The 19,533-nt window shown below is 44.6% G+C and overlaps 1 protein-coding gene across 2 annotated transcripts in view; it reads left to right on the top strand.

Moving 5' to 3' along the window:
* The window catches only part of LOC142741678 (uncharacterized), an 87,377-nt gene that overhangs the window by 45,558 nt on the left and 22,286 nt on the right, over nucleotides 1-19,533 (top strand). For both annotated transcript variants that reach the window (XM_075851024.1, XM_075851023.1), the window contains exons 2-4: nucleotides 1,157-1,489; nucleotides 2,827-3,090; nucleotides 17,235-17,314. In XM_075851024.1, the coding sequence (XP_075707139.1) occupies nucleotides 1,157-1,489; nucleotides 2,827-3,090; nucleotides 17,235-17,314 (677 nt within the window). The remainder of the gene's footprint in view (nucleotides 1-1,156; nucleotides 1,490-2,826; nucleotides 3,091-17,234; nucleotides 17,315-19,533) is intronic.

Here is a 19,533-nt window from a genome sequence, read left to right on the forward strand (position 1 = left end):
CTTTTTGGAGGGACCAGGTTAGCTGAAGACGGACTCATGGCATAAAATACTAGAATAAAAGGGCAGGGACCAGAATCTTGGGTATGACATGATACCGGACTCCACGCTCAATGTGCAATATTTGGTGAGTTGTATTGTTTGTACCCGGGAAGCAGGATGACAAGTTTTACTCCCTGGTTCTGTGTCTGTGTAGGGAGGAGGTGGGAGGGGGAGCTGCAAGTGAGAGCAGGAAGAAAGATGTGAGCCGGTTACTTACATCTCTCCTGCCCCTGTACACCTGGGATCACTGGGGGGGATACAGGAACTTTTCTTCTCGTTATCACGCCTATTACCAATCAGACAGGCAATGTGCCCTCCGCTTGTCACGTCTCGTGTATTCAATGTTTCGTTCATTAGATGTAAGTCTGTAGAAGAGAAATATAAATACTGGGGGGGGGGATATTAAGTCTGGCGTTTGAAGCGCTAGTCTTAAACTAATTTGCTATGGCGGTCAATGCGCCAAATGTTCACAACTCTTAAAATATTTGGCGCATCTTCGGCTGTGCGGGCGGCAGAAATGCAAATCTACATCTGGAATTAGCAGCATAACCAATGCCAGGTTTTGGAGTAAATTATGGTAAATCTGTCGTTCCGGTGGAGACCCTGCCCCCTATTCTTGCCACTTTCCAAAAGTGAAGCCGTAGCATTTTAGCGCAACTATGGAGAGCGCCAAAATGTGCAACTTTTTTTAAGCCAGTACGCTGGAGCAATTACTCTGATATTTTTTCTTACTTTTGGACGTTGTAGCTATTTTATTTTTAAAATATTTCCTTCGGCGGCCGTGTTGGAGGCGCACATTTGGGAGCTGCAAGAATTATCGGCCTTCTGACGCTCGTTCATCTCACAAAAAGGCACAAAGTTCATCCAAAATCTCTTGTGTATGTCCAGCTTAAATTGCCCATTTTGGCCGCTGTTCATCTTTGGTCTATAAAACCTCTTCACCGTTATTCTTGAATCCTGTTCATTGAATAAGTAATTGGGGGCGGGGGGGACGGGACGTGTTATTCTGCTGTTCTGTGATGTAAAGAAATGTTCTATCAGCTTCATCCCCCCCCCATTACTTAATTTACAATAATAATTTCTACAAACCTAAGATTTTCCCCTTGTTTCTACACAGGTCTCCTCACAGTCCTGATCCTAATATCCGTCTCATCAGGAGGAGTCTATGTGCGGAGAGGATCAGACATCACTGACTGCAGCATGAAGTGTCCTCATACAGATGGAGTCCTGGTGCTGTACAAAATATGTGGAGATGAGGAAGAAAAGCATCTACTGGAGCTGTGGTGTAATGATATGTGGCTCAGTAATAAGGATGAGACCCGACTCCACCTGAACACAAGCACCGGGTGCTGGACCCTGACGGATGCCGGGAAGGACGACTCCTGTGTGTATCATGTTGTGTATGACAATGGAGGAAGATCCCTGACAACTTTACACGTCACCGTCCTAGGTAAGAGCCCGGGGAGCAGATCACACATCACCGTCCTAGGTAAGAGCCCGGGGAGGGGATCACACATCACCGTCCTAGGTAAGAGCCCGGGGAGGGGATCACACAGCACCGTCCTAGGTAAGAGCCCGGGGAGGGGATCACACATCACCGTCCTAGGTAAGAGCCCGGGGAGGGGATCACACAGCACCGTCCTAGGTAAGAGCCCGGGGAGCGAACACATCACCGTCCTAGGTAAGAGCCCGGGGAGGGGATCACACAGCACCGTCCTAGGTAAGAGCCCGGGGAGCGAACACATCACCGTCCTAGGTAAGAGCCCGAGGAGCGAATCACACATCACCGTCCTAGGTAAGAGCCCGTGGAGCGGATCACACATCACCGTCCTAGGTAAGAGCCCGGGGAGGGGATCACACATCACTGTCCTAGGTAAGAGCCCGTGGAGCGGATCACACATCACCGTCCTAGGTAAGAGCCCGGGGAGCGGATCACACAGCACCGTCCTAGGTAAGAGCTCGGGAGCAGATCACACATCACTGTCCTAGGTAAGAGCCCGGGGAGCGGATCACACATCACCGTCCTAGGTAAGAGCCCGGGGAGCGGATCACACAGCACCGTCCTAGGTAAGAGCCCGGGGAGCGGATCACACAGCACCGTCCTAGGTAAGAGCCCGGGGAGCGGATCACACATCACCGTCCTAGGTAAGGGCCCGGGGAGCGGATCACACAGCACCGTCCTAGGTAAGAGCCCGGGGAGTGGATCACACATCACCGTCCTAGGTAAGAGCCCGGGGAGGGGATCACACAGCACCGTCCTAGGTAAGAGCCCGGGGAGGGGATCACACATCACCGTCCTAGGTAAGAGCCCGGGGAGCGGATCACACAGCACCGTCCTAGGTAAGAGCCCGGGGAGCGGATCACACATCACCGTCCTAGGTAAGTGCCCGGGGAGGGGATCACACATCACCATCCTAGGTAAGAGCCCGGGGAGGGGATCACACATCACCGTCCTAGGTAAGAGCCCGGGGAGCGGATCACACATCACCGTCCTAGGTAAGAGCCCGGGGAGCGGATTACACAGCACCAGACATTTCTCTATTCTCCTCTATGAGAGACCTCAATTCTATCCTCATGTAATAGAGGCCGGGAACACAGGGTCAGTAGTCACTTGTGACTGTATGTGGGGAGGGGGTTGCAGATCACATGACTATTGGTCAGTATAGGGGCAGCTACTGGGGGTCTGATAATGACAGCAGAGCTAGCACTCTATACCCAGCACCGAGATTCATGTCCATGCTGATGTCTCATGTCTGATGGTGACCGACCTTCTCCTGATACTTCCAGATCCGGTTTTCATCTCCGATATAACCAGTAACTCCAGCCGGCTGGGTCAGGACATTGCTGTGAGCGTCCAGTTCTCTGGGGAAGAGACGACTGTGACCTGGGAGGTGGACGGGGGGTCTCTCCCTGCCCAATACCGGCTGATAGATGACAACAGGACGCTGATTATCCCGAGTGCCCAGAGAGAAGATGTCGAGAGGAGACTCCTAGTCCGGATCACAAACCCTGTCAGTGAGGAGACGCGGGAATACCAGCTGAAGATAACAGGTAAGAGAATATTACAGGGGTATTATATGTACCTCACACCTTCTATACCCCATGTACTGGAGATTACAGGTAAGAGGGTATTACTGGGGTATTATATGTACCTCACACCTTCTATACCCCATGTACTGGAGATTACAGGTAAGAGGGTATTACTGGGGTATTATATGTACCTCACACCTTCTATACCCCATGTACTGGAGATTACAGGTAAGAGGGTATTACTGGGGTATTATATGTACCTCACACCTTCTATACCCCATGTACTGGAGATTACAGGTAAGAGGGGTATTACTGGGGTATTATATGTACCTCACACCTTCTATACCCCATGTACTGGAGATTACAGGTAAGAGGGTATTACTGGGGTATTATATGTACCTCACACCTTCTATACCTCATGTACTGGAGATTACAGGTAAGAGGTATTACTGGGGTATTATATGTACCTCACACCTTCTATACCCCATGTACTGGAGATTACAGGTAAGAGGGTATTACTGGGGTATTATATGTACCTCACACCTTCTATACCCCGTGTACTGGAGATTACAGGTAAGAGGGTATTACTGGGGTATTATATGTACCTCACACCTTCTATACCCCATGTACTGGAGATTACAGGTAAGAGGGGTATTACTGGGGTATTATATGTACCTCACACCTTCTATACCCCATGTACTGGAGATCACAGGTAAGAGGGTATTACTGGGGTATTATATGTACCTCACACCTTCTATACCCCATGTACTGGAGATTACAGGTAAGAGGTATTACTGGGGTATTATATGTACCTCACACCTTCTATACCCCATGTACTGGAGATTACAGGTAAGAGGGTATTACTGGGGTATTATATGTACCTCACACCTTCTATACCCCATGTACTGGAGATTACAGGTAAGAGGGTATTACTGGGGTATTATATGTACCTCACACCTTCTATACCCCATGTACTGGAGATCACAGGTAAGAGGGTATTACTGGGGTATTATATGTACCTCACACCTTCTATACCCCATGTACTGGAGATTACAGGTAAGAGGGGTATTACTGGGGTATTATATGTACCTCACACCTTCTATACCCCATGTACTGGAGATTACAGGTAAGAGGGTATTACTGGGGTATTATATGTACCTCACACCTTCTATACCCCATGTACTGGAGATTACAGGTAAGAGGGTATTACTGGGGTATTATATGTACCTCACACCTTCTATACCCCATGTACTGGAGATTACAGGTAAGAGGGGTATTACTGGGGTATTATATGTACCTCACACCTTCTATACCTCATGTACTGGAGATTACAGGTAAGAGGGTATTATGTACCTCACACCTTCTATACTCCATGTACTGGAGATTACAGGTAAGAGGGTATTACTGGGGTATTATATGTACCTCACACCTTCTATACCCCATGTACTGGAGATTACAGGTAAGAGGGTATTACTGGGGTATTATATGTACCTCACACCTTCTATACCCCATGTACTGGAGATTACAGGTAAGAGGGATATTACTGGGGTATTATATGTACCTCACACCTTCTATACTTCATGTACTGGAGATTATAGGTAAGAGGGGTATTACTGGGGTATTATATGTACCTCACACCTTCTATACCCCATGTACTGGAGATTACAGGTAAGAGGGTATTACTGGGGTATTATATGTACCTCACACCTTCTATACCCCATGTGCTGGAGATTACAGGTAAGAGGGGTATTACTGGGGTATTATATATACCTCACACCTTCTATACCCCATGTACTGGAGATTACAGGTAAGAGGGTATTACTGGGGTATTATATGTACCTCACACCTTCTATACCCCATGTACTGGAGATTACAGGTAAGAGGGGTATTACTGGTGTATTATATGTACCTCACACCTTCTATACCCCATGTACTGGAGAATACAGGTAAGAGGGGTATTACTGGGGTATTATATGTACCTCACACCTTCTATACCCCATGTACTGGAGAATACAGGTAAGAGGGGTATTACTGGGGTATTATATGTACCTCACACCTTCTATACCCCATGTACTGGAGATTACAGGTAAGAGGGTATTACTGGGGTATTATATGTACCTCACACCTTCTATACCCCGTGTACTGGAGATTACAGGTAAGAGGGTATTACTGGGGTATTATATGTACCTCACACCTTCTATACCTCATGTACTGGAGATTACAGGTAAGAGGGTATTACTGGGGTATTATATGTACCTCACACCTTCTATACCCCATGTACTGGAGATTACAGGTAAGAGGGTATTACTGGGGTATTATATGTACCTCACACCTTCTATACCCCATGTACTGGAGATTACAGGTAAGAGGGTATTACTGGGGTATTATATGTACCTCACACCTTCTATACCCCATGTACTGGAGATTACAGGTAAGAGGGTATTACAGGGGTATTATATGTACCTCACACCTTCTATACCCCATGTACTGGAGAATACAGGTAAGAGGGGTATTACTGGGGTATTATATGTACCTCACACCTTCTATACCCCATGTACTGGAGATTACAGGTAAGAGGGTATTACTGGGGTATTATATGTACCTCACACCTTCTATACCCCATGTACTGGAGATTACAGGTAAGAGGGGTATTACTGGGGTATTATATGTACCTCACACCTTCTATACCCCATGTACTGGAGATTAGAGGTAAGAGGGGTATTACTGGGGTATTATATGTACCTCACACCTTCTATACCCATGTACTGGAGATTACAGGTAAGAGGGTATTACTGGGGTATTATATGTACCTCACACCTTCTATACCCCATGTACTGGAGATTACAGGTAAGAGGGGTATTACTGGGGTATTATATGTACCTCACACCTTCTATACCCCATGTACTGGAGATTACAGGTAAGAGGGGTATTACTGGGGTATTATATGTACCTCACACCTTCTATACCCCGTGTACTGGAGATTACAGGTAAGAGGGTATTACTGGGGTATTATATGTACCTCACACCTTCTATACCCATGTACTGGAGATTACAGGTAAGAGGGTATTACTGGGGTATTATATGTACCTCACACCTTCTATACCCCATGTACTAGAGATTACAGGTAAGAGGGTATTACTGGGGTATTATATGTACCTCACACCTTCTATACCCCATGTACTGGAGATTACAGGTAAGAGGGGTATTACTGGGGTATTATATGTACCTCACACCTTCTATACCCCATGTACTGGGGATTACAGGTAAGAGGAGTATTACTGGGGTATTATATGTACCTCACACCTTCTATACCCCATGTACTGGAGATTACAGGTAAGAGGGGTATTACTGGGGTATTATATGTACCTCACACCTTCTATACCCCATGTACTGGAGATTACAGGTAAGAGGGTATTACTGGGGTATTATATGTACCTCACACCTTCTATACCCCATGTACTGGAGATTACAGGTAAGAGGGGTATTACTGGGGTATTATATGTACCTCACACCTTCTATACCCCATGTACTGGAGATTACAGGTAAGAGGGGTATTACTGGGGTATTATATGTACCTCACACCTTCTATACCCCATGTACTGGAGATTACAGGTAAGAGGGGTATTACTGGGGTATTATATGTACCTCACACCTTCTATACTCCATGTACTGGAGATTACAGGTAATAGGGGTATTCCTGGGGTATTATATGTACCTCACACCTTCTATACCTCATGTACTGGAGATTACAGGTAAGAGGGTATTATGTACCTCACACCTTCTATACCCCATGTACTGGAGATTACAGGTAAGAGGGTATTACTGGGGTATTATATGTACCTCACACCTTCTATACCCCATGTACTGGAGATTACAGGTAAGAGGGTATTACTGGGGTATTATATGTACCTCACACCTTCTATACCCCATGTACTGGAGATTACAGGTAAGAGGGGTATTACTGGGGTATTATATGTACCTCACACCTTCTATACCTCATGTACTGGAGATTACAGGTAAGAGGGTATTATGTACCTCACACCTTCTATACCCCATGTACTGGAGATTACAGGTAAGAGGGTATTACTGGGGTATTATATGTACCTCACACCTTCTATACCCCATGTACTGGAGATTACAGGTAAGAGGGTATTACTGGGGTATTATATGTACCTCACACCTTCTATACCCCATGTACTGGAGATTACAGGTAAGAGGGTATTACTGGGGTATTATATGTACCTCACACCTTCTATACCCCGTGTACTGGAGATTACAGGTAAGAGGGTATTACTGGGGTATTATATGTACCTCACACCTTCTATACCCCGTGTACTGGAGATTACAGGTAAGAGGGTATTACTGGGGTATTATATGTACCTCACACCTTCTATACCCCATGTACTGGAGATTACAGGTAAGAGGGTATTACTGGGGTATTATATGTACCTCACACCTTCTATACCCCATGTACTGGAGATTACAGGTAAGAGGGTATTACTGGGGTATTATGTACCTCACACCTTCTATACCCCATGTACTGGAGATTACAGGTAAGAGGGTATTACTGGGGTACTATATGTACCTCACACCTTCTATACCCCATGTACTGGAGATTACAGGTAAGAGGGTATTACTGGGGTATTATATGTACCTCACACCTTCTATACTCCATGTACTGGAGATTACAGGTAAGAGGGTATTACTGGGGTATTATATGTACCTCACACCTTCTATACCCCATGTACTGGGGATTACAGGTAAGAGGGTATTACTGGTGTATTATATGTACCTCACACCTTCTATACCCCATGTACTGGAGATTATAGGTAAGAGGGGTATTACTGGGGTATTATATGTTCCTCACACCTTCTATACCCCATGTACTGGAGATTACAGGTAAGAGGGTATTACTGGGGTATTATATGTACCTCACACCTTCTATACCCCATGTACTGGAGATTACAGGTAAGAGGGTATTACTGGGGTATTATATGTACCTCACACCTTCTATACCCCATGTACTGGAGATTACAGGTAAGAGGGTATTACTGGGGTATTATATGTACCTCACACCTTCTATACCCCATGTACTGGAGATTACAGGTAAGAGGGGTATTACTGGGGTATTATATGTACCTCACACCTTCTATACCCCATGTACTGGAGATTACAGGTAAGAGGGTATTACTGGGGTATTATATATACCTCACACCTTCTATACCCCGTGTACTGGAGATTACAGGTAAGAGGGTATTACTGGGGTATTATATGTACCTCACACCTTCTATACCCCGTGTACTGGAGATTACAGGTAAGAGGGTATTACTGGGGTATTATATGTACCTCACACATTCTATACCCCTTGTACTGGAGATCACAGGTAAGAGGGTATTACTGGGGTATTATATGTACCTCACACCTTCTATACCCCGTGTACTGGAGATTACAGGTAAGAGGGTATTACTGGGGTATTATATGTACCTCACACCTTCTATACCCCGTGTACTGGAGATCACAGGTAAGAGGGTATTACTGGGGTATTATATGTACCTCACACCTTCTATACCCCATGTACTGGAGATTACAGGTAAGAGGGTATTACTGGGGTATTATATGTACCTCACACCTTCTATACCCCATGTACTGGAGATTACAGGTAAGAGGGTATTACTGGGGTATTATATGTACCTCACACCTTCTATACCCCATGTACTGGAGATTACAGGTAAGAGGGTATTACTGGGGTATTATATGTACCTCACACCTTCTATACCCCATGTACTGGAGATTACAGGTAAGAGGGTATTACTGGGGTATTATATATACCTCACACCTTCTATACCCCATGTACTGGAGATTACAGGTAAGAGGGTATTACTGGGGTATTATATGTACCTCACACCTTCTATACCCCGTGTACTGGAGATTACAGGTAAGAGGGTATTACTGGGGTATTATATATACCTCACACCTTCTATACCCCATGTACTGGAGATTACAGGTAAGAGGGTATTACTGGGGTATTATATGTACCTCACACCTTCTATACCCCATGTACTGGAGATTACAGGTAAGAGGGTATTACTGGGGTATTATATGTACCTCACACCTTCTATACCCCATGTACTGGAGATTACAGGTAAGAGGGGTATTACTGGGGTATTATATGTACCTCACACCTTCTATACCCCATGTACTGGAGATTACAGGTAAGAGGGTATTACTGGGGTATTATATGTACCTCACACCTTCTATACCCCATGTACTGGAGATTACAGGTAAGAGGGTATTACTGGGGTATTATATGTACCTCACACCTTCTATACCCCATGTACTGGAGATTACAGGTAAGAGGGTATTACTGGGGTATTATATGTACCTCACACCTTCTATACCCCATGTACTGGAGATTACAGGTAAGAGGGTATTACTGGGGTATTATATGTACCTCACACCTTCTATACCCCATGTACTGGAGATTACAGGTAAGAGGGTATTACTGGGGTATTATATGTACCTCACACCTTCTATACCCCATGTACTGGAGATTACAGGTAAGAGGGGTATTACTGGGGTATTATATGTACCTCACACCTTCTATACCCCGTGTACTGGAGATTACAGGTAAGAGGGTATTACTGGGGTATTATATGTACCTCACACCTTCTATACCCCGTGTACTGGAGATTACAGGTAAGAGGGTATTACTGGGGTATTATATGTACCTCACACCTTCTATACCCCATGTACTGGAGATTACAGGTAAGAGGGTATTACTGGGGTATTATATGTACCTCACACCTTCTATACCCCATGTACTGGAGATTACAGGTAAGAGGGTATTACTGGGGTATTATGTACCTCACACCTTCTATACCCCATGTACTGGAGATTACAGGTAAGAGGGTATTACTGGGGTACTATATGTACCTCACACCTTCTATACCCCATGTACTGGAGATTACAGGTAAGAGGGTATTACTGGGGTATTATATGTACCTCACACCTTCTATACTCCATGTACTGGAGATTACAGGTAAGAGGGTATTACTGGGGTATTATATGTACCTCACACCTTCTATACCCCATGTACTGGGGATTACAGGTAAGAGGGTATTACTGGTGTATTATATGTACCTCACACCTTCTATACCCCATGTACTGGAGATTATAGGTAAGAGGGGTATTACTGGGGTATTATATGTTCCTCACACCTTCTATACCCCATGTACTGGAGATTACAGGTAAGAGGGTATTACTGGGGTACTATATGTACCTCACACCTTCTATACCCCATGTACTGGAGATTACAGGTAAGAGGGGTATTACTGGGGTATTATATGTACCTCACACCTTCTATACCCCATGTACTGGAGATTACAGGTAAGAGGGTATTACTGGGGTATTATATGTACCTCACACCTTCTATACCCCATGTACTGGAGATTACAGGTAAGAGGGTATTACTGGGGTATTATATGTACCTCACACCTTCTATACCCCATGTACTGGAGATTACAGGTAAGAGGGGTATTACTGGGGTATTATATGTACCTCACACCTTCTATACCCCATGTACTGGAGATTACAGGTAAGAGGGTATTACTGGGGTATTATATGTACCTCACACCTTCTATACCCCATGTACTGGAGATTACAGGTAAGAGGGTATTACTGGGGTATTATATGTACCTCACACCTTCTATACTCCATGTACTGGAGATTACAGGTAAGAGGGTATTACTGGGGTATTATATGTACCTCACACCTTCTATACCCCGTGTACTGGAGATTACAGGTAAGAGGGTATTACTGGGGTATTATATGTACCTCACACCTTCTATACCCCATGTACTGGAGATTACAGGTAAGAGGGGTATTACTGGGGTATTATATGTACCTCACACCTTCTATACCCCATGTACTGGAGATTACAGGTAAGAGGGTATTACTGGGGTAGTGGAGCTCACACCTTCTATACCCCATGTACTGGAGATTACAGGTAAGAGGGTATTACTGGGGTATTATATGTACCTCACACCTTCTATACCCCATGTACTGGAGATTACAGGTAAGGGGGTATTACTGGGGTATTATATGTACCTCACACCTTCTATACCCCATGTACTGGAGATTACAGGTAAGGGGGTATTACTGGGGTATTATATGTACCTCACACCTTCTATACCCCATGTACTGGAGATTACAGGTAAGAGGGTATTACTGGGGTATTATATGTACCTCACACCTTCTATACCCCATGTACTGGAGATTACAGGTAAGAGGGTATTACTGGGGTATTATATGTACCTCACACCTTCTATACCCCATGTACTGGAGATTACAGGTAAGAGGGGTATTACTGGGGTATTATATGTACCTCACACCTTCTATACCCCATGTACTGGAGATTACAGGTAAGAGGGTATTACTGGGGTATTATATGTACCTCACACCTTCTATACCCCATGTACTGGAGATTACAGGTAAGAGGGTATTACTGGGGTATTATATGTACCTCACACCTTCTATACCCCATGTACTGGAGATTACAGGTAAGAGGGTATTACTGGGGTATTATATGTACCTCACACCTTCTATACCCCATGTACTGGAGATTACAGGTAAGAGGGGTATTACTGGGGTATTATATGTACCTCACACCTTCTATACCCCATGTACTGGAGATTACAGGTAAGAGGGTATTACTGGGGTATTATATATACCTCACACCTTCTATACCCCGTGTACTGGAGATTACAGGTAAGAGGGTATTACTGGGGTATTATATGTACCTCACACCTTCTATACCCCGTGTACTGGAGATTACAGGTAAGAGGGTATTACTGGGGTATTATATGTACCTCACACATTCTATACCCCTTGTACTGGAGATCACAGGTAAGAGGGTATTACTGGGGTATTATATGTACCTCACACCTTCTATACCCCGTGTACTGGAGATTACAGGTAAGAGGGTATTACTGGGGTATTATATGTACCTCACACCTTCTATACCCCGTGTACTGGAGATCACAGGTAAGAGGGTATTACTGGGGTATTATATGTACCTCACACCTTCTATACCCCATGTACTGGAGATTACAGGTAAGAGGGTATTACTGGGGTATTATATGTACCTCACACCTTCTATACCCCATGTACTGGAGATTACAGGTAAGAGGGTATTACTGGGGTATTATATGTACCTCACACCTTCTATACCCCATGTACTGGAGATTACAGGTAAGAGGGTATTACTGGGGTATTATATGTACCTCACACCTTCTATACCCCATGTACTGGAGATTACAGGTAAGAGGGTATTACTGGGGTATTATATATACCTCACACCTTCTATACCCCATGTACTGGAGATTACAGGTAAGAGGGTATTACTGGGGTATTATATGTACCTCACACCTTCTATACCCCATGTACTGGAGATTACAGGTAAGAGGGTATTACTGGGGTATTATATATACCTCACACCTTCTATACCCCATGTACTGGAGATTACAGGTAAGAGGGTATTACTGGGGTATTATATATACCTCACACCTTCTATACCCCATGTACTGGAGATTACAGGTAAGAGGGTATTACTGGGGTATTATATGTACCTCACACCTTCTATACCCCATGTACTGGAGATTACAGGTAAGAGGGTATTACTGGGGTATTATATGTACCTCACACATTCTATACCCCATGTACTGGAGATTACAGGTAAGAGGGGTATTACTGGGGTATTATATGTACCTCACACCTTCTATACCCCGTGTACTGGAGATTACAGGTAAGAGGGTATTACTGGGGTATTATATGTACCTCACACCTTCTATACCCCATGTACTGGAGATTACAGGTAAGAGGGGTATTACTGGGGTATTATATGTACCTCACACCTTCTATACCCCGTGTACTGGAGATTACAGGTAAGAGGGTATTACTGGGGTATTATATGTACCTCACACCTTCTATACCCCGTGTACTGGAGATTACAGGTAAGAGGGTATTACTGGGGTATTATATGTACCTCACACCTTCTATACCCCATGTACTGGAGATTACAGGTAAGAGGGTATTACTGGGGTATTATATGTACCTCACACCTTCTATACCCCATGTACTGGAGATTACAGGTAAGAGGGTATTACTGGGGTATTATGTACCTCACACCTTCTATACCCCATGTACTGGAGATTACAGGTAAGAGGGTATTACTGGGGTACTATATGTACCTCACACCTTCTATACCCCATGTACTGGAGATTACAGGTAAGAGGGGTATTACTGGCGTATTATATGTACCTCACACCTTCTATACCCCGTGTACTGGAGATTACAGGTAAGAGGGGTATTACTGGCGTATTATATGTACCTCACACCTTCTATACCCCGTGTACTGGAGATTACAGGTAAGAGGAGTATTACTGGGGTATACAGACCTCACACCTTCTATACCCCATGTTCTGGAGATTACAGGTAAGAGGGTATTACTGGGGTATTATATGTACCTCACACCTTCTATACTCCATGTACTGGAGATTACAGGTAAGAGGGTATTACTGGGGTATTATATGTACCTCACACCTTCTATACCCCATGTACTGGGGATTACAGGTAAGAGGGTATTACTGGTGTATTATATGTACCTCACACCTTCTATACCCCATGTACTGGAGATTATAGGTAAGAGGGGTATTACTGGGGTATTATATGTTCCTCACACCTTCTATACCCCATGTACTGGAGATTACAGGTAAGAGGGTATTACTGGGGTACTATATGTACCTCACACCTTCTATACCCCATGTACTGGAGATTACAGGTAAGAGGGGTATTACTGGGGTATTATATGTACCTCACACCTTCTATACCCCATGTACTGGAGATTACAGGTAAGAGGGTATTACTGGGGTATTATATGTACCTCACACCTTCTATACCCCATGTACTGGAGATTACAGGTAAGAGGGTATTACTGGGGTATTATATGTACCTCACACCTTCTATACCCCATGTACTGGTGATTACAGGTAAGAGGGGTATTACTGGGGTATTATATGTACCTCACACCTTCTATACCCCATGTACTGGAGATTACAGGTAAGAGGGTATTACTGGGGTATTATATGTACCTCACACCTTCTATACCCCATGTACTGGAGATTACAGGTAAGAGGGTATTACTGGGGTATTATATGTACCTCACACCTTCTATACCCCATGTACTGGAGATTACAGGTAAGAGGGTATTACTGGGGTATTATATGTACCTCACACCTTCTATACTCCATGTACTGGAGATTACAGGTAAGAGGGTATTACTGGGGTATTATATGTACCTCACACCTTCTATACCCCGTGTACTGGAGATTACAGGTAAGAGGGTATTACTGGGGTATTATATGTACCTCACACCTTCTATACCCCATGTACTGGAGATTACAGGTAAGAGGGGTATTACTGGGGTATTATATGTACCTCACACCTTCTATACCCCATGTACTGGAGATTACAGGTAAGAGGGTATTACTGGGGTAGTGGAGCTCACACCTTCTATACCCCATGTACTGGAGATTACAGGTAAGGGGGTATTACTGGGGTATTATATGTACCTCACACCTTCTATACCCCATGTACTGGAGATTACAGGTAAGGGGGTATTACTGGGGTATTATATGTACCTCACACCTTCTATACCCCATGTACTGGAGATTACAGGTAAGAGGGTATTACTGGGGTATTATATGTACCTCACACCTTCTATACCCCATGTACTGGAGATTACAGGTAAGAGGGTATTACTGGGGTATTATATGTACCTCACACCTTCTATACCCCATGTACTGGAGATTACAGGTAAGAGGGGTATTACTGGGGTATTATATGTACCTCACACCTTCTATACCCCATGTACTGGAGATTACAGGTAAGAGGGTATTACTGGGGTATTATATGTACCTCACACCTTCTATACCCCATGTACTGGAGATTACAGGTAAGAGGGTATTACTGGGGTATTATATGTACCTCACACCTTCTATACCCCATGTACTGGAGATTACAGGTAAGAGGGTATTACTGGGGTATTATATGTACCTCACACCTTCTATACCCCATGTACTGGAGATTACAGGTAAGAGGGTATTACTGGGGTATTATATGTACCTCACACCTTCTATACCCCATGTACTGGAGATTACAGGTAAGAGGGTATTACTGGGGTATTATATGTACCTCACACCTTCTATACCCCATGTACTGGAGATTACAGGTAAGAGGGGTATTACTGGGGTATTATATGTACCTCACACCTTCTATACCCCATGTACTGGGGATTACAGGTAAGAGGAGTATTACTGGGGTATTATATGTACCTCACACCTTCTATACCCCATGTACTGGAGATTACAGGTAAGAGGGGTATTACTGGGGTATTATATGTACCTCACACCTTCTATACCCCATGTACTGGAGATTACAGGTAAGAGGGGTATTACTGGGGTATTATATGTACCTCACACCTTCTATACCCCATGTACTGGAGATTACAGGTAAGAGGGTATTACTGGGGTATTATATGTACCTCACACCTTCTATACCCCATGTACTGGAGATTACAGGTAAGAGGGTATTACTGGGGTATTATATGTACCTCACACCTTCTATACCCCATGTACTGGAGATTACAGGTAAGAGGGGTATTACTGGGGTATTATATGTACCTCACACCTTCTATACCCCATGTACTGGAGATTACAGGTAAGAGGGTATTACTGGGGTAGTGGAGCTCACACCTTCTATACCCCATGTACTGGAGATTACAGGTAAGGGGGTATTACTGGGGTATTATATGTACCTCACACCTTCTATACCCCATGTACTGGAGATTACAGGTAAGGGGGTATTACTGGGGTATTATATGTACCTCACACCTTCTATACCCCATGTACTGGAGATTACAGGTAAGAGGGTATTACTGGGGTATTATATGTACCTCACACCTTCTATACCTCATGTACTGGAGATTACAGGTAAGAGGGTATTACTGGGGTATTATATGTACCTCACACCTTCTATACCCCATGTACTGGAGATTACAGGTAAGAGGGTATTACTGGGGTATTATATGTACCTCACACCTTCTATACCCCGTGTACTGGAGATTACAGGTAAGAGGGTATTACTGGGGTATTATATATACCTCACACCTTCTATACCCCATGTACTGGAGATTACAGGTAAGAGGGTATTACTGGGGTATTATATGTACCTCACACCTTCTATACCCCATGTACTGGAGATTACAGGTAAGAGGGGTATTACTGGGGTATTATATGTACCTCACACCTTCTATACCCCATGTACTGGAGATTACAGGTAAGAGGGGTATTACTGGGGTATTATATGTACCTCACACCTTCTATACCCCATGTACTGGAGATTACAGGTAAGAGGGGTATTACTGGGGTATTATATGTACCTCACACCTTCTATACCCCATGTACTGGAGATTACAGGTAAGAGGGTATTACTGGGGTAGTGGAACTCACACCTTCTATACCCCATGTACTGGAGATTACAGGTAAGGGGGTATTACTGGGGTATTATATGTACCTCACACCTTCTATACCCCATGTACTGGAGATTACAGGTAAGGGGGTATTACTGGGGTATTATATGTACCTCACACCTTCTATACCCTATGTACTGGAGATTACAGGTAAGAGGGTATTACTGGGGTATTATATGTACCTCACACCTTCTATACCCCATGTACTGGAGATTACAGGTAAGAGGGTATTACTGGGGTATTATATGTACCTCACACCTTCTATACCCCGTGTACTGGAGATTACAGGTAAGAGGGTATTACTGGGGTAGAGGAGCTCACACCTTCTATACCCCATGTACTGGAGATTACAGGTAAGAGGGTATTACTGGGGTATTATATGTACCTCACACCTTCTATACCCCATGTACTGGAGATTACAGGTAAGAGGGTATTACTGGGGTATTATATGTACCTCACACCTTCTATACCCCGTGTACTGGAGATTACAGGTAAGAGGGTATTACTGGGGTAGAGGAGCTTACATATGACCTGGATATTATGTCACACTGTTTCATACATTGTATTTGTGTTGTTACAGTCCCTGGCTCCTTTGATCAGATATTCCTTAGTGCGATGGTTCCTGTAGTTGCTGTTAAGTTGGTTTTTCTCCTGTATGTGGTGAGTAATATTCTCGCGCTTTCTCTGCTTCCCCCATTTCTACTTTCTTCAGCGATCTGCCCGGCATATTACATATTCTTCCGTATAATTTCTTAGTCACTTAGGAGCCGTCCTACCATGTATATAGGTAATGTGCCGGCACCGAGAAGGATCTTATATCTGTACAGAAACATCAGGGTCATTTATAAGGACTGTCCTACAGATGGAGAAGATAACCCTACACACTGGAGTAAGGGGATTTTCAGGATGGGGTCATTATTAACAATCATACGAATTATCTTAATTGATATAGTGGTAACATATTCCGCAGCACTTTACAATGGGGGAAGTAACAAACAAGTAAAATGGCAAATAAAACAAATTAATAAACAATGAGAAACATGAGGGAGAACCCTGCCCATAAGAGCTTACACTCTACAGGAGAGAGGACCCTGCCCATAAGAGCTTACACTCTACAGGAGAGAGGACACTGCTGACCATAAGAGCTTACACTCTACAGGAGAGAGGACCCCGCTGACCATAAGAGCTTACACTCTACAGGAGAGAGGACCCTGCCCATAAGAGCTTACACTCTACAGGAGAGAGGACGCTGCTGACCATAAGAGCTTACACTCTACAGGAGAGAGGACCCTGCTGACCATAAGAGCTTACACTCTACAGGAGAGAGGACCCTGCTGACCATAAGAGCTTACACTCTACAGGAGAGAGGACCCTGCTGACCATAAGAGCTTACACTCTACAGGAGATAGGACCCTGCTGACCATAAGAGCTTACACTCTACGGGAGAGAGGACCCCACTGACCATAAGAGCTTACATTCTACAGGAGAGAGGACCCTGCTGACCATAAGAGCTTACACTCTACAGGAGAGAGGACACTGCTGATCATAAGAGCTTACACTCTATAGGAGAGAGGACCCAGCTGACCATAAGAGCTTAGACTCTACAGGAGAGAGGACCCTGCTGACCATAAGAGCTTACACTCTACAGGAGAGAGGACCCGGCTGATCATAAGAGCTTACACTCTACAGGAGAGAGGACACTGCTGACCATAAGAGCTTACACTCTACAGGAGAGAGGACACTGCTGATCATAAGAGCTTACACTCTACTCTACAGGAGAGAGAACCCTGCTGATCATAAGAGCTTACACTCTACAGGAGAGAGGACACTGTTGACCATAAGAGCTTACACTCTACAGGAGAGAGGACCCTGCTGACCATAAGAGCTTACACTCTACAGGAGAGAGGACACTGCTGACCATAAGAGCTTACACTCTACAGGAGAGAGGACACTGCTAATCATGAGAGCTTACACTCTACAGGAGAGAGGACCCTGCTGACCATAAGAGCTTACACTCTACAGGAGAGAGGACACTGCTAATCATGAGAGCTTACACTCTACAGGAGGGAGGACCCTGCTGACCATAAGAGCTTACACTCTACAGGACAGAGGACCCTGCTGCCCATAAGAGCTTACACTCTACAGGAGAGAGGACCCTGCTGACCATAAGAGCTTACACTCTACAGGAGAGAGGACACTGCTGATCATAAGAGCTTACACTCTACAGGAGAGAGGACCCCGCTGACCATAAGAGCTTACACTCTACAGGAGAGAGGACACTGCTGACCATAAGAGCTTACACTCTACAGGAGAGAGGACCCTGCTGATCATAAGTGCTTACACTCTACAGGAGAGAGGACCCTGCTGACCATAAGAGCTTACACTCTACAGGAGAGGACCCTGCTGACCATAAGAGCTTACATTCTACAGGAGAGAGGACGCTGCTGATCATAAGAGCTTACACTCTACAGGAGAGAGGACCCCGCTGACCATAAGAGCTTACACTCTACAGGAGAGGGGACCCCGCTGATCATAAGAGCTTACACTCTACAGGAGAGAGGACCCCGCTGACCATAAGAGCTTACACTCTACAGGAGAGGGGACCCCGCTGATCATAAGAGCTTACACTCTACAGGAGAGAGGACCCTGCTGATAATAAGAGCTTACACTCTACAGGAGAGAGGACACTGCTGATCATAAGAGCTTACACTCTACAAGAGAGAGGACCCTGCTGACCATAAGAGCTTACACTCTACAGGAGAGAGGACACTGCTGATCATAAGAGCTTATACTCTACAGGAGAGAGGACCCTGCTGACCATAAGAGCTTGCACTCTACAGGAGAGAGGACCCCGCTGATCATAAGAGCTTACACTCTAC

Source organism: Rhinoderma darwinii, chromosome 2 (assembly GCF_050947455.1).
Source record: "Rhinoderma darwinii isolate aRhiDar2 chromosome 2, aRhiDar2.hap1, whole genome shotgun sequence".
Taxonomy (NCBI): domain Eukaryota; kingdom Metazoa; phylum Chordata; class Amphibia; order Anura; family Rhinodermatidae; genus Rhinoderma; species Rhinoderma darwinii.